At 37.1% G+C, this 16,192-nt stretch overlaps 1 protein-coding gene across 2 annotated transcripts in view; it reads right to left on the bottom strand.

The window, feature by feature from the left end:
* Positions 1 to 205: 205 nt before the first annotated feature.
* The window catches only part of NEDD9 (neural precursor cell expressed, developmentally down-regulated 9), a 139,730-nt gene continuing 123,743 nt past the window's right edge, over positions 206 to 16,192 (bottom strand). For both annotated transcript variants that reach the window (XM_012541649.3, XM_003760176.3), the window contains exons 3-7: positions 12,140 to 12,241; positions 11,268 to 11,360; positions 7,602 to 8,846; positions 5,018 to 5,107; positions 206 to 2,863 (exon numbers count right to left, since the gene is read on the bottom strand). In XM_012541649.3, the coding sequence (XP_012397103.1) occupies positions 2,354 to 2,863; positions 5,018 to 5,107; positions 7,602 to 8,846; positions 11,268 to 11,360; positions 12,140 to 12,241 (2,040 nt within the window). In that variant the 3' untranslated portion in view covers positions 206 to 2,353. The remainder of the gene's footprint in view (positions 2,864 to 5,017; positions 5,108 to 7,601; positions 8,847 to 11,267; positions 11,361 to 12,139; positions 12,242 to 16,192) is intronic.

The raw sequence follows: 16,192 nt of genomic DNA, 5'->3' as shown, positions 1-16,192 counted from the left end.
ATTTGAATTCAAAAAGAGGTAAATCAGCACTCTCTCCACTGTGCCACCTAGCTGCCTGTATATGTTTACAATATGTATATATTGTAAAACCCCAGAAAAGTTCTTTAAGGTGAGAACTATTCCATTTTTTTTTTGCCTTTGTAGTCCGTTTCTAGCACAATGCCTTACACATAATAGAACTTAAAAATTAATGAAATTAAATTGAAGAGTTTTTCCAGATGTTTTATTATATATCCCAACTAAGAGACATTTTTTTTTCAGATTTAAGTATAATTTGAAATATTAAAACAGTACAAAACAAAACAAAACAAACAAAAACTTGATTCCCCCCAACCCCAGAAAATTGAGGTCTTTAATATGGAAAGAAAAAAAAAGTATCTCAAGTTAAATTTCCTCCTTAGAAATGTCAATCCAAGTCAGCTTTCTGTGGCAGAGAAAACATGCAAAGGAAAATCTAGATGATATAAAAAAGATTAAAAAATTTAATGATTTAAAAATAGTCTTTACATACAAGACAGCAAAAACAAGGATACAGATTTAATGACTTGGCTTTCCTTTCGAAAACTTGTAATATTACCATGTAGCTTAGTACAAATATGTTACCTCCTAAAAAAATATACAACCTATCAATAGGAACAAAGTCCACAAGAATATCCTCTTGCCATGATTATTTTCAAGTTGTTGATGTTGTCAGCCCCTCTGTTTCAGGTGTAGGATGTCCTTTCTGTGTCCCATCTCTTCTTTTGATGGAGCATGACTGTGAACATTACAATAGATGCTATTTTAAAAATCATTTTTGTGATAAGCTCCATAATTCACCTTATCTCTTTCTGATCATATCTGCTCTTTCTTAATTCCATCCTCTATTCCAATATTTTGGTTGTTCAATAGAAGTAAATTTAATTCAGTAAAGCACATATTGCAATGTAAGAGCACGTTTTGACATAGGCTAGAATAAAAAGAGTGAACAAGGCACTGGATAGAAATAGCCTAGATAAATGCCTCTTGACTTTAGAATATAAGTATACATAACAGTAATCACTTATAAAACCATTGCTTGCCCCCATTTTTTCCATCCCACTTCCCAGTGAATCTGTTAAGACTTGTGGTATGTGTTATTGCCAAAAGATGTAATGGAGGTATTTAAATTTTATAGTCAGTCTATGGTTTAAATGCTGTGACTCAGTGTCTTTGTAACCTATCAGAATGAAGTTAGTCAATAGAGGTGTAGTAAAGACAGAGAGGGAGGCTTAAGGCTGAAACTGGCTCTAAGTTTGAAATGATGATGATGTTGTGAGCCATCGGGGAAGGTTATCAAGGACTTTCATTGTTCAAAGTGGTGTGAATCTCTACAGTCATCAGGCCCAGAAATCACCTAATTCCTTTTGCTAGAAAAAAGCATCTAGGCAATGATGACAGCTATCAAAGCATTAATTTGCAATCTGTGTATCAGATTGTGCCTTATTTTTATTTTCACGGATACTTACAACCTGAGGTACACATGCCATGGATGTCCCTTTTGCAAAAAGGGGTTTTTCAATTTATACTAAACCTCTGGAAAATCTCACAGCTGACTCTCACTAATACAAAAGATGAAAGAGTCATGGGCAAACATATGACTTGTCTTTATTGTGGCTTCCTCTCAGCTTAGAAATACCCCCACTCAGTCAGAAATTACCTTTAAGTACACTTTTCCTACCTCCTTTAATGACTAAGCTGCTTCCCTCCCTAGCACCCTAAATAATAGCTCATGTTTTGACACACATTTTATAAATATGTTGTTCACAAAATCTGCTTGCTCAGAGGACTCAGTGCATTTTGATGTGAGGACTGGGAAAGAAGGAAAATTTTGGAAAGGGTTCAACTAAAAAAGAAAGTTAATTATAAGGAAGTGACTTGCGGGCATAGTCTTGTTCCCAAACACTTGGGTAAAAACATCCAGTATAACCCCTACAGCATACGGTAGAGTATCAATCAGAATTATCTATTCAGTCATCTGTAAGATGTAGTATTTTGGGGATGCATAATAAGGTGCTTCTTAATTCATGGTTTTTAATGGAATGTGTTACATACATATATCTACACACACACATTGCTCCCACAGGCACATATGAGAATGTGATCAAGTCTATGTACAGTTTATATATATCTATTTTAGATACACAAATGTATATATAAGAACCAAAGATTGATAATAATTTTACCTCTCCAACTCCCTGAATGTTCTCTAATTCATAAAACATATTTAAAATATTTCATATAAAATATCTACAAAAATAGATAACATTTACATAAACCAGACAATATTTCCAGTTTGAGTGTGTGGCCCCTCAGTCTCTTTCCCCCTTTCCCCTCAGAATGTTGCCATCTCCAGCAAGGAACGCTTGAACAGCTGGGCATTTCGGGACAAGTCTGTTACTTGGTGCACCATTTCTTGCAGAGCAGGTGTGCTAGGGTAATGTAGGGCGGCCGCCTTGGTGGCCAGGACGATGTTCTTAAGCTGCTCGCACAGCTGGTTACTGGAGTTCATCACTTTGTTACGGATCTCCTGGGCTGCCACTTGCCTTGTCAGCGTGTCTCCAATGAACACCAGCTTGTGTGCACTCAGGATAACAAACTTGCTGTGCGCCACAAAGATCCTGGGGGGCTGGGCTGAGCTGACACAGCTAAAGAGAGCATCAATGGCATTGAGAAGGGAGATGTAATGGGTATCGCATTGGTCATAGTAGAAAAAAAGCAGCTGTCTGTCCTGGGCACCCACACTGCTGTTTGTAGTGGGGAGGCTCTGAGAGGGCTTCCACTTTGAGATGTCATTCTCCACTGGCTTAGTAATTTCTTGCTCCAACAACTGGAATTGACTGATCTGAGGAGGAAAAAAAGCTTTATTATTATTATTAACATTAATTAATAGTATTAATAATAACATTATTAATATTATTTTAATACATAATATTATATAGTAGAATATATATTATATATATGCATTCAATATATATATATTCCATATTTAAATGGAAATATTGTGGCACTGGAGCTCTGGGTTTTAATTTTAGGTCTTTGGCAAATCACTTCAGTTCAGTTCAGTTCACTCTCTTAAGATAGTTCCTTAATCTATAAATGGATAGCTTGGTTAGATCATCTCTAAGGACAACCTGCATTTCTAAAATTTTATCATTCTGCTCTTTAACTCTCAAGCCACAGATATTCTCTGATTAAGAGAAAAGGTAAGGGGGAGGGGGAAACAGTGCTTTGACAGATAGCAAGTGCTGAAGAAATATTGGACTGGAATTTAACACAGTTAAATTTGCTTTTTTTTTAAACCAGCCTCCTTCTATTAACCCTATTTATTCACTCAGGACAAGAAACCACAATTACAAACTGACAATGATTCTCAATAAATACATTTAACCATATTCTGAATATGAATCACTAGTGAAGCAGTGATGATACCAGTTGAGTCAATTGTTTTCCCACCTTTGGGAAATGCCTTTACATAGCCATTAAAAAGGCTCAGTTAAAAGCCTCTGTTTGCTTTCTATGGCATGATTTCTCTCTATATAAATATATGATTTCTATCCAAATCGATCTATAGATCTGGAATAATTCATCATTTTACCATGAGCCAATGCAGAGAAAACAAATACTTCTTGCTAACAAAAGGCACCACAGAGCCACTTAACATTAGAATTATTGTTATGTATTTTGTCCAGTGATTCCACTGTGTCTCTTGGTGACCCTTGTTGCATGCATGTGTCCATACCCACGTATACACCCCTTTGTTTGCAGGTAAGGAAACTGAAGTTATTAGCTGAAGTTATGAGACTTGTTCAAGGTCCCACAGAGGGAAAATGGTGGCAGAGGGAGAAGATCACATAGCGTCTCCCTGGGAGACACAAAGCTAATAATTGCAGGGAGTCTGTTGCTTGGATTCCCCCAAGCTAAACTTGTTTCCCAAGGTCAAGCAGCCTCTAAAACTATAATCAAGTGGCCAAAAATGACTGAAAAGAGTGAAGGAAGAACAATTTATACATCTGTAGCTTTAAGATTTATGAATACTTTTTTTTTGGTACCTTAGAACAACTTAAAAGAGGTAGGCAGAGCCAGTGTATTATTAAGCATCCTCACTTTACATATCAGGTAACTAATTTAGAAGGAAGTTGAGTGACTTATGGTACACATATCTAGTAATTGTCTGAACTGGGACTAGAACACAGTTTCTAGGACAAGAGTTCTCAAATTTTTCTAGTGATGGAACCCTCAGTATAAACAAAACTTTGGGCAGAACTCATTATAAAACCCTCTGAAAATATTATTTTAAATGTCTGTTAATAAATAGCATTTTTGTTCAATCATTTTTCAGTCACATCTGACTCTTCATGACCCCACTTTAGGGTTTCCTTGACAGAGATACTGGAGTGGTTGATCATTTTGTTCTCCAGTTCATTTTACATTTGAAGAAACTGAGGCAAAGAGAATTAAGTGATTTTTAAAGGAACACACAGCTAGCCAGATGTGAACTCAGGAAGATGAGTCTTTTTGACTCCAAGACTGATAGTCTATGCACTGTTCCACCTCACTGTCCTAATAAATAACATAAAATTTATTCAAAATAAAAAATAAACAACATTAGCTTTGTTAAAAAATAAAACAACAACAAAAAACTTGGGGTGTTTCAGAATTCCTTGCAGCATAGTACAAGAAAAACTAACTTAGTGATGGCACCATTGTCTTATACCAGAAGTCTCAGAAATTTCAAGTCCTCCTCTAGTCCTTGCTATCTTAGAGTATACTGGTTTAGCCTCCAAATCAAGAACGATTGTTTGGATTCTCAACCTTGAGAATAATACAGCTGACTTGCCAGAACTAACTTCTATTTATTTGTTCCTATGTCCTTTCATGGGCCAGAAAACTTTCATATGCTGAGATCCCTGTGGAAGGATGGAAATGCTCCATCTTTGCGGGTCATCAGAAAAGCTTCCTGGCGCTATGAAATGCTTTTAGTTCTGACTCAACTCACCTGATGATGTTCCAGCTGCATCTTGTTCTGCTTGATGATATTTTCCTTTTCTAAAAGCTCTTTCTGCTGCCTTTCAAACTCTTCTTTCCCCTGTTATTTTACAAGAGAAAAGACCCATTACATCACTGCCATGATTCACTTGTGCAAACAATTTATTTGACAAATGGATAAATATTGCCTTGTTTTCCACTGCTGTGGCTGCTTGCCACATACACCCACCTATGCACATAGGTACAGCATAATGTCAACCTGGCCTCCAGCCACAGCCTTCCAGAGGCCCTAATCCCTCTTAATGCTAAAGAGACAAACCAGTTTCCATACACTGTAATCTGCTCTCTGACCCCAACAAGCTTTTTTGATAGGCAGGTTGGACTCCCTTCAAACCTCTTCTAGAAGCACCATTTCCAGTATTCTTTTCTAATGGATTCAACTTGGACTCATAAACCTTAGTTCCACCATCTGTAACATGAGTGAATTGGAGGAGATGATTTCTAAGGTACTCTTCAAGTTCTAAAATCCTATGACTCTATGACCTCTGACGCCAAGTTTAAATCTAGCCAATAAAACTTGCTTCTGAGCCCTTGAAGTTCCTCATCTGGCTCTGTTCTTGAGATGGACATCAGCCAGGGGTAAAAAGTGCCAAAATAACACAGTTAACCTAATTCACATTGACTAGAGTTAGGGTTTGGTGATCCCTGCAGAATAGAACAGACCAGGCCAGGCCAGAAATCTAGGCAAGTTTTCCAAGGCTGGTGGAATACTGCTGTAATTTCTCCTGCAGAAGAACATATACCTCCCTGGAAAAGAACAATTAGAAGAGGTGATTCTCTGGGTCACTGGGTGGATGCCCAGCTGTCTTCTGGAGTAGCCTGAGCCAAGGCCAAAGGCAATGGCTAATGCAAACAGCAATTTTGACTTGAAAGGGACCAAAGAAATCCAACTCCCTCTTTGTTTTAGGAAGGTGAGAAAAACAAGCTCTAGAGAGAAGTCATTTGTTGAAAGATATAAAGCTGGCCAGTGGTACAGCTGGGATTTGAATCCAAAACTGTTGACTTCTCCAAGATTCCATTACATGATTATAGCCAAGCTACTTAGACTAGCATTATTAGTATTATCTTTATTTTAGCAGGTACTCATATAGGTCTTCTTGTAAAGGAAACAAAGTCTAATAGAAAGTTGTTGTAATTATTATTCAGTCCTGTCTGACTTTTCATGATCTCATTTGGAGTTTTCTTGGCAAAAATACAGGAGTGGTTTGCCATTTCCTTCTCCAAGTCATTTTACAGATGAGGAAACAAACTGAGGCAAACAGGGTTAAGTGACTTGCCCAGCGTGATACAACTTGTAGGAGTCTGAAGCCAGATTTAAATTAACAAAAAAAGACTCTTGCTGACTTCAAGTCTGGCACTCTATCCATTGCTGCCCCTAATAAAAATAGCAATGTATTTAGAGTTCAGATCCTAGCTCTACCACTTAGTATCTATATTCTTGGGCAAATCACATTAGCTATAAGAAGGGAGAAAATAAGCATTTATTTAGCTGCTAGTGATAGGTACTCTATGTGTTCTTAATTTCTTCCTTTCATGTGTAAAACATTGTACTAACCACATTTAGTTCCTAATAGTAGGTACTATATACAATCTTAATTTCTTCCCCTTATGTGTAAAACACTGTACTAATCACATTTAGCTCCTAATAGCCCAAACTATATGCATTCTTAATTTCTTCCCTTTAAAACATTGTACATTTAATCACATTTAGCTCTTAATAGCAGGTACTTTCCCTTTATGAATAAAACACTGTATAGTTAATCACATTTATCTCCTAATAGTAGGTACTATATGCATTCTTAATTTCTTCCCTTTATGTATAAACTACTAATCACATTTCAAATATTATCTCATTTAATCTTTACACAACAACCTTGTGAGGTAGGTGCTATTATTATCCCCAGCTCTATGACGCTACTAACTGTTCAGATCTTTTGAGGACCATTTCAGCCCTTTCATTTAAAAAATAAATAATAATAAATTAATATTATTAATCAAGAATAATCATCAATATTATAATTAACAATAACTCAATAACAATAAATTAATAATTAAATATTAAATCAGTTAAAAAACTAAGCCTCAAATAAATAAATGAATGAATGAATGATTTTTTTAAAATGGGGCAGCTAGGTGGCAGAGTGGATGGAACACCAGTCCGGAGGACCTGAGACACTTAACACTTTCTAGCTGTGTGACCCTGGGCAAGTCTCTTAACCCCAACTGCCAAAGCAAACAACAACAATAACAACTAAGTCTCAGAGGGTTTAAGGAACTTGTCCCAAATCAGGCTGCAAATATAAGTAAAAGAGCCAGGATTCGGATAAGAATCAATAGGCTTCAAATTCAGGGCTCTTCTAACTCTATTATCTGTAGTACTTCTTTTCCAATAGCTTTAGTATTCTGTAAAATATCTCTAAATAAGTATTATTTAGTATTCTCTAAAATTATCTCTAAAATAAGGAGTTTGGGCCAGATGCTCTTCAAAGTTTTCTTCGGTCCCTACAGGTGCTTAATTGGTCTGGCGTCCTTACCTGCAGGTGGACATAATCGTAATCGTCCATCCAGCTGCGCTCGGAGCTATCATTGCTATTGCAGTCAGAATGCTGGTCCTTGCTTAGACTCGGGGGCAGCGGCTTGCAAAAGGGCTGGCTCTTGTGGTCACTGGGATGGAGCCCCTGGATCTGTGGGCCCGTGTGCAGGTAGTCACTTGCTCCGGTCCCAGGCTCAGACCCATTCTTTAGTCTCCCGCCGCCCGGGGCTGACCGGAAGAGCATTTCCGCGTTGGTGCTGATGCTGGTAGTGAGCTGTTTGGTATCATCCGGCACCGTTTTCGCCACCATCACAAACCGATCAAGGTCATCGCACTTGCTTTGAGGCTTATTGACAGCTAGAATGTTCAAGGACCAACTGCAGCCGTTTAAGTCCTGGCTGGTCTGGGTTAGAATCTGGTGGGAGTCTTCCACCCTTTGCAATTCTCGCTTCATTTTGTTGTGCAGGGTGAGTTCGGGGAGTCCCGAGGCATTTGCTACAGCCCCCTTGGCAAATTGGAGGTACTCCCTCAAAGACAGCTCCACCTTTTCCACCGCTGTGCGGATCTCATTGATGTGTCTCTCCATGTAGCCGTAACACCTCCAGTCGGCGGTGACCAGGGAGGCGAGGTGGCACACAACGGTCTCTAGCGCCTGCTGAAGCCGATAAAGCCTCTCGATGGCTGTGTCGGGATCCAGCAGGAGCAATCTTTTGTCCTGGGATGGAGAGGCTGACAAGGAGGACTCCTTCGATGTTGTGGAAGAAGTGGACATGTTGCTCCTGGTACTACCTGTACTGGAAAAAGAGAGTCTATTCATGCCGTCTGTCACATCGGGGCAACCTTTAGTCTCCTGGGTGGTCTGTGGTGGGACATCGTATACTCCGTCTTTTTCTTCAGCATTTACCCTTTCACCAGCTGCTGCTTGGGGCTCGAGAAACTGAACTCCTCTGGGGATGTCATATGCATCATTTTGAGGGGCTGTAGACTGTCCGAGGTGCATTTGCTGCTGGTTTTGAAGAACGCTTTGGTGTCTCTGGGATACCTGCTCAGCAGCTCCTGAAGCATCACAGTTGTATTTTACATTAAGGTCCTTCCCTACTACTGCCTTGGAACTTGTTGGAGGGATATCATAAACGCCCTCAGGTCTGAGTTCTGGTCTGAGGTGTTGTCTCATAGGGGGAGGGAAATCATATTCCTTTTCTCTTAATCCTACTTCATCTCGGGAAGCAGGTGGAATGGCATAAACCTGAAATAAACAAGAAAAAAATCAGTCAGAGATGTACTGAATTAAACATTTATAAGGCAACTTCAATGAGTGCAGAGAAAATAACTAAAGAAAATAGAAAAGTAACAATAGAATATACATTGCCTTCATAGAGAGTCTTTTTCTCTTCTTCAAATCTCAAGTGACCTGCAATATTTTATGAGCTACTTTTCCTTTATCTGCAATACTTACTCCTTCAGTGAGGTCATTCTAATCCATGGATTCAGTGACTATATCTGTGTGGATCATGGTGAGACCTGTATTTTTTGTCCTAACCTCTCTCCTGAGATTTAGATATTTACAATTCCATATGGCTCTACCCACTTCTCAAAGGGTCCCCAACTTGGTTCTATTAACTGCTTAATGGGTCCCAAATTGGATTCGTTATTTTTCTAATGCAAACATATCATTTCTGTTGAGATTTAACCAATTGGGATATTTTCCTAATCTTCCAGGAAAGAATTACTGAAGTTCTACTTGATTTTTCCCTCTTTTTTATGTTTTATTTACATGTTGTCAAATTCTGTTGTTTCTTCCTCTGTATAATTCACTGCTTTCCTTTACCATTGCTGCCATTTTAATCTAAATCCCCTTCATCTCTTTCCCATCCATTGCAAAAGCCACCTAGATATCCTCTCTTCTACCTGCTTCTTTTTCCTGAATTCTATTGCCAGGCCAATCTACTTCAAACATCATTTTCACTATGTTGCTTCCAAATTGAGAACCTGACAATTCATATAACTTCTCAATGCTTCTTCAGTTTTCTCATTTGTAAAATTACAGAGTTGGATTCAATGGGCTTCTAAGGTTTTTACCAACTCTCACAATATTATCATCATTTCTGGTACATGGTAAGTACTTATAAATGTTTGTTCCCTTGCTAATTGTTTATTCATTCATATAACAACCTTTTATTATTACAGACAGAGGCAGAATGGTAGAGTGAAGAGTGAGCCTGTCCGGGAGTCTAGAAATGGATGTAAGTGTTGTGTTATACTGTTTGTGTGATTCTAAATAAATCTTTTAACCTACCAGTGTCCCTATACTGTTGTGGACCATTTGCTGATCTGTAAAGTTAGAGTAAGTTTCTTAATTCTTCTCAGGACCAAACTCTGGTATTTCTCTACCATACCCTTCTTTATCCTGAAGTCCAGTCCTGCTTTGGAATCCACACATTGGAAATATCTTCCATTCTTGCAATCTCTACTTTTGATTGTATGACTCCTCTCAGAATCTCTATGTTAGGATTGTGAGTATGTGACTAGGCCAGTCATGTCTCATTCTTCTCCGAGATAGATTCCAGACTTTTTCTACCATTCCTGCCTCTTCCTTTTAGGTGTTATTTTTCTCCCATTACAATAAAAGCTTTTGGAGGACAAAGTTTATCTTTTCTTGAACTTGTATTTATATTCCTAGTGCTCAGGACAATAAATGGCACACAGTAAACATTTAATAAATACTTCTTGTGCACTTACAGAAATATCCCTACACAAATAAAATCACATGTCTAGGTCCTCGAAAAAGTACAAATTATTGCAGTGGATGCTGGAGATGATACAAATTAAGAAATGATTCCTGTTCTGAAATTGCCTATCTCTTAGGCACTTAACTAAACTGGTCCTTAGATGAGAGAGGTGAGGTCCTTCACTAGATCTATACACAGAAGCTGAGTAAGAACTGGCTATAGCTTGTACTGTTTTGGCCAAATAGCCTCTGAGTGTCCAGGGCGGGGTAACCTTCCCATTGCAATGAAGCAATTAAGTAGGATTTTAATGGAGGAAAAAAATTAAAATAAAAACATTTCTATGTATCCAATGAATATTTTCTCCTTCAAAATGGTCATTTTGGGAGGCTAGATACACTTAGATGGGAAACATTGGCTCACATTTCTGAAAAATCTCTTTTGGAATTAAGCCTGGGGGACATTCTTTTGAATCATTTTAATGGAGGAAAAATCTTTGTTCTTTGAAGGTGGACTTGATTTTTGGAAATAATCAAAAGTCACTGGGTGAATAGGATGAATAGTCAAGATGAATAATACCATTTTGGGGATCAAAAGCAAGGTACAGTAATTAAACAGATTGCTTGATGTGGCTTTTAGATAAACTTGTGATGAAGACTTCCTAAGAAAAGTTTTGAGCAATGGAAGTATGCTTGGGAAAAGTATTTTTGTCTTCCAAAATAGATACTCTGGAGGACAATCTGGATATTTAAATTATTGCATATTTGGGAGGAAATTAGTCATATTTTTAGTCACATGTGGTGTGACTATTCCATTTGTTCAACAAGTGGGTGTCTAAAACTTTTTCCCCTTTAGAATATGTCATATAATTTTTCAACAAGTTAAAAAAAAAGCACCCCTTCTTACCAAAAAATCCCCCAAACAATTGGGATTTCACTTACTCCTTTAACAGGAGGGATATCATATACTCCTGAAGGTTTCATCTCTCCCATTGGAGCTGGGAACTTCAGTGATGTTGGGGGGATGTCATATACCTGGAAAAGAAAAATCTGGGTCATAAAAAATGGAAATGTCTCACTTTTGAAGTAATTTTAAATTTTTGGTTCTAAGAATTTTAATATAGTGATTTCAAAACTTAATTTGTAAGGGTCCAGGTAGTCAAGGCCAATGTACTTTCCTTTTTAAATTATATATATTTTTTCTTTTTGAGGAACCCTAGAAACCACAGTTTGCATTTTTCAAGGGCATAACCACACATATGGACCAAAATATAATGAAATGATACAAAGAAAGGTATTTTCTTCTCAGTTAAAAGACCTGGGTTTCCAGATGAAGCAAATCTCAAATGTAGAGATTGATTTGCTATATGTAAAAATAACTCTTGAAAGTAATAATTTTTATATACAATCATATATATATAATTATATATAAATTATACATATATAATTATGCAACTAAATAAATAATTTATGTAAAATCTTATTTTGTATGGAGTTTGCTTTATAAAGATTTACAAAGAATTTCTTTTAATCAACTTTGTAAGGCAGGCAGCACATGTATTATTGTTTCCATTTTGACTCAGACATACTTAGAGACTTGCCTAAGTGAACACAGTTAACCATCAAATGTTGGGACCAGGACTCAAACCCAGATTTCCTGAAACTTGTTTCAGAAATCTGAATTTAATGTAGAGAAATCTTTACATCAAATGGAAATAGTGTTGTCCCAAAATACCCTTCCTCTCAACTTCAGCTGATGCCTGAAAATAAGCTATGCTGTAATATTCTATTTCTGCTACATAAATGTTACTTACCCCTTGGATCGGATGAGATGGAGGGATATCATAGGTATCCTTCTGATACTTGGATGGAAACTCATACACATAGCCATGGCCTGTTCTCACTGGGGTGATCACCTGAGGATTAGAAAATAAGGAAATATCAAATTATGAACCTATATATATATTTTTTTGTTTTTGCTGAGGCAGTTAGGGTTAAGTGAGTTGCCCAGTGTCACACAGCTAGGAAGTGTTAAGTTTCTGAGGCCACATTTGATCTCAGGTCTTCCTGACTTCAGAGCTGGTACTTACTCTTATCCACTGCATCACATGGCTGTCTTATGTTTAACCATGGATCAAGTTCCTTTCTGGTTCCTGGCTGACTGACTGACCACTTTCAAACTCTTTATTCTCTCAAAAAAAAAAAAAAAAGAATTCAACCAAAACCAATAAATAAATCAACAAATAAAAATGGAAAAAAATGGGTGGAGTCAAAGAAAAGATGAGGAGAAGGGAAGGCATTATAGATTAGGAGTCAAATAAAATTCCTTTTGCTTTGGGGGCAAATACATGATTAAAAAAAAACAATAACTCTTTTTTTCTACTTCTTCCTGCCCTTGGTAACACAAACATCTCTAAAAATGCTTCTCCTTAATAAAAGACTTTGTTCTGGCATTTTATCTGACAACTGTAACCATGAAAAGTCCTAGATTATACCTCTTGAGTTAAAGTTTTTTTCCCTCCTTGAATCAAAATCACTATGTACTGAATTGGTTTTAATGACTCTAAAACTATGTGCAAAGTGAATAATGGGAGTTGAGTTCAACCACTTAAAATTCCCCTCATAGCTTCAACTAGATACAGCATTTCCCCTGCCCCTCCTTGCCAAACTTTATTATTGTGAGCATAGCTAAAAGGCTGTTGATGAATATAACGTTTTTACAAAGCGACCATTTCAAATAATGCCATCCTTGGATATCTGAAGGAGCCTGTAGTCCAAAGTAAGGTATCAATAATAGCAAATAAATCTGCATAATTGTGACAAGGAGCAGAGTTCAGGTGTCCTGACCCTGGCTCATTGTACTAATCATTTTCCCATTTCCATTAGGGTAACAACAGTTTAAGCAGGACATACTTCCAAGTAAGTCAAAGGTTAGATATCCCCATCATGACTACTGGCATCTGGAATTAATGTAAATGAAATGGATCTTACCTGACAAGCTCTTGTTTCTATATAATTCTTTAGAGGCTTTAAACATGGGTTGAAAAAGACCTCTAAGATTTTTTTTTGAAGTCAACTCATTTTGAAGTATATTTACTCACTAATTCTCCAAGGGCTTTTAAATTGTTGTGCTTTCTTTTTTGGCATCGGTAACAGCACCCTCAAGTATTGCAAACTATCCTTGAGGAGAGTAGGTCTTACAAATTAGAAACAAGATGTGGTTCCCTCAGCAACCATCATCTTTTATCCTTTTCTCTAATGTGAAAATTCTGGCGTCAGGCTGCTCACAAAACTATGTGAAAAATGTTCCACCGTCTTAGGGTTCAAATGGGTGGAACTTGGCCAAACGTACCAATCCTGCTCTCAGCAGGGACCCTAAACCCTGAAAGGCTGGAACTTTGTCTAGTGTTAAGTCCTTCACACTCTAAGTCAACTACTTCTTGCAATTAAGGTGAAAAGGATTTAGTACACAGGCTAATATTTTCATATAATCTCTGCTGCTCAGGCTTTCCCAAAAGGAAATGCCATCTTTACTTAATGCTTCCATTGCCTTCCTTGAGCCTACTGGTATAGATGTATAAAAAAACAAAACAAAAATAAACAAAAACCACCAGTTTTATTGAGTGGCCACCACACAATACAATATCACATTTTCCCTTTTAAGAACATGTTTTTTGCAAAAACAAATCCAAAACAAGTTCCCTGTTTCATGCTTCATAAAGAAGCTTGTCTGGCACTATCATACACTGGGCTTTTAAGGTATTTTCCTGCTTTTCTTTCCTACTTGCTCTATTTGTAGGGTTTTTTGTTTGTTTGTTTGTTTTTGTTTTTTCCAAGTATGATCTGCTCACAAAGTGACTTTTGTTCAGTCTCTTAAAATTTTCTAAGAGTGGACTACACCCAAAGCTGCCAATTCAGTAATGCAACTAGAGATCCAAGGTTTGTTATTCTCAAGTCCAGCTTTAACTGTTTTGTATTTGCCTTTAAGGAAAAAAAAAGACCTAAAATAGCATTTGGTGAAACGTTAACCTACAGAAATGACTTCAGAAGGGAGGAGACACACACAAAAAAGGGAGACTGCTTTTCCTTGCCTTTGTGGCCTTTCCCTGGCAGAGGGCGTTTGTTGTTCCCGGTATTTAAAAATTCACTTCCTGACAAATGTCACAGAACAGCAAGCTCCCCCCCTTAGCTTCCCCCATTTAAAGAATGCCTGTGGTCATCTGGTTTTTGAAAACCCCTGCATTCCAAACCCATCATTTTCCTTGTTTGTGCATTAAAAGAAACAGATGGTAAAATCCATGGGGGAAAAAAATACACACAACACAACATGCTACACTTGCTGACTTTTTCTATCCATCTCTTTCTCCCCCAATTATAGCATTCTCCAGTGTTGTGGCCATTAAATCTTGGTCCACAAATGACAATTTAAGCGGGACCAGCTTTTTTCATCAGAACAGATGCATGTAGGACATGTATTAATTTTGTGATGTCTGAAAGAACTTGAGATAACTGTCATTTAGTCTACTTAAAGACATGCTCCTCTCTGACCCAATGTTTGCAAAATATCCAGTTTTGTGGTTTGTTATGTCTTTCTCCCTGCCTCGCTTAAGTACAAAATCTTACTTTTCTCTGATCCCAAGGAAAGGAAATAAGTATAAATAATACATATTTAATACATATCAAATAATTAATATTTAAATATTTATATTAAATAAATATAAGTATATGCAATAAATAAATATATCACTCACTATGTGCCAGGCACTATGCTAAGCACTTTACAATTATTATTTAATTTGATCCTCACAATAACCCTACAAGATATAAGTACTCTTATTATTTCCATTTTACATTTGAGGAAACTGAGGCAGACAGAGGTGAAGTGACTTGCCCAGATTCACACAGCTAGTAAGTATCTGAGGTAGGTTTTCCTGATTCAAGTCCCAGTATTCTACTCTTCTTGCTGCCTCAACAAATACTGTGTAAGAATGAGGGGAGGGGACTTTTAATGACAAAAAGTCTGGTTTAAGTAAGATCAATTCTCATAAAAAGAAACTTCCAGGCATACTTATTAAAGTCATTCCTTAATGTAAAATGTGTCTTAAAAGCTACTTTTCCCAAGGAATGTCAGTCTGTTTGTCTACTTGCTTTTTCTTCTGCTTTCCCTCCCAGATTCCTTTTTTCTTGAATGTTTACTAAATCATCAACTAAGAAGTTGGCCTTGGGATTGTGAAGGCTCCATCAATGGTGGAACACAAATTCTGCCAGATTCTGCTGTTTTGAAAAGGCTCTGTGTCTAAGCCCAGCTGTAGACCAGGTTAGCTAAAATTCAGTGAGACTTATCTCTATAAGATTGATCAATAGGTGATAGAATACTTTTTTAGCCACAGTAACCCATTAAATTATTAAGACATGATAAAGAAAGGGATCACCTACAATCTCATTAATAAAGAGGCACTCATTTGTTTGAAGTATATATATGTATTTATATATACTTCTCAAGAGCCAATATACAGAGAATAGCAAATTGATTCACTTCACTAACATCCTCACAAAAGGAACCTCTGGAATTTTCCTGAAATAATCTTATTTCAATTACTTTTCTGTACGCTGCTCAAGGGATATATTTGGTTGGTTTTTTTTTTCTGCCTACATAAGTCTCTGCTGAATCATGTTTTCCTAAAGTGTCAACTCATTGAACAGTTAAAGACTAGGCCTTTGGGTTCAAATGTCTGATCTAATTTAGTCTCATGAATGGAAAATCAGATTTTAAACCTAGACCTTCTGACTCTAAACACAGTTCTAATATATCATACTAAAGAGAGCTTCATTCTCAATCCTCCGGTTTCAGTCACCATCATGATCTG

The sequence above is a fragment of the Sarcophilus harrisii genome, chromosome 1, assembly GCF_902635505.1.
Source record: "Sarcophilus harrisii chromosome 1, mSarHar1.11, whole genome shotgun sequence".
Lineage (NCBI taxonomy): Eukaryota > Metazoa > Chordata > Mammalia > Dasyuromorphia > Dasyuridae > Sarcophilus > Sarcophilus harrisii.
The sequence above is the reverse complement of the archived record's forward strand: the minus strand, read 5'-3'. Positions and strand labels throughout refer to the sequence as shown.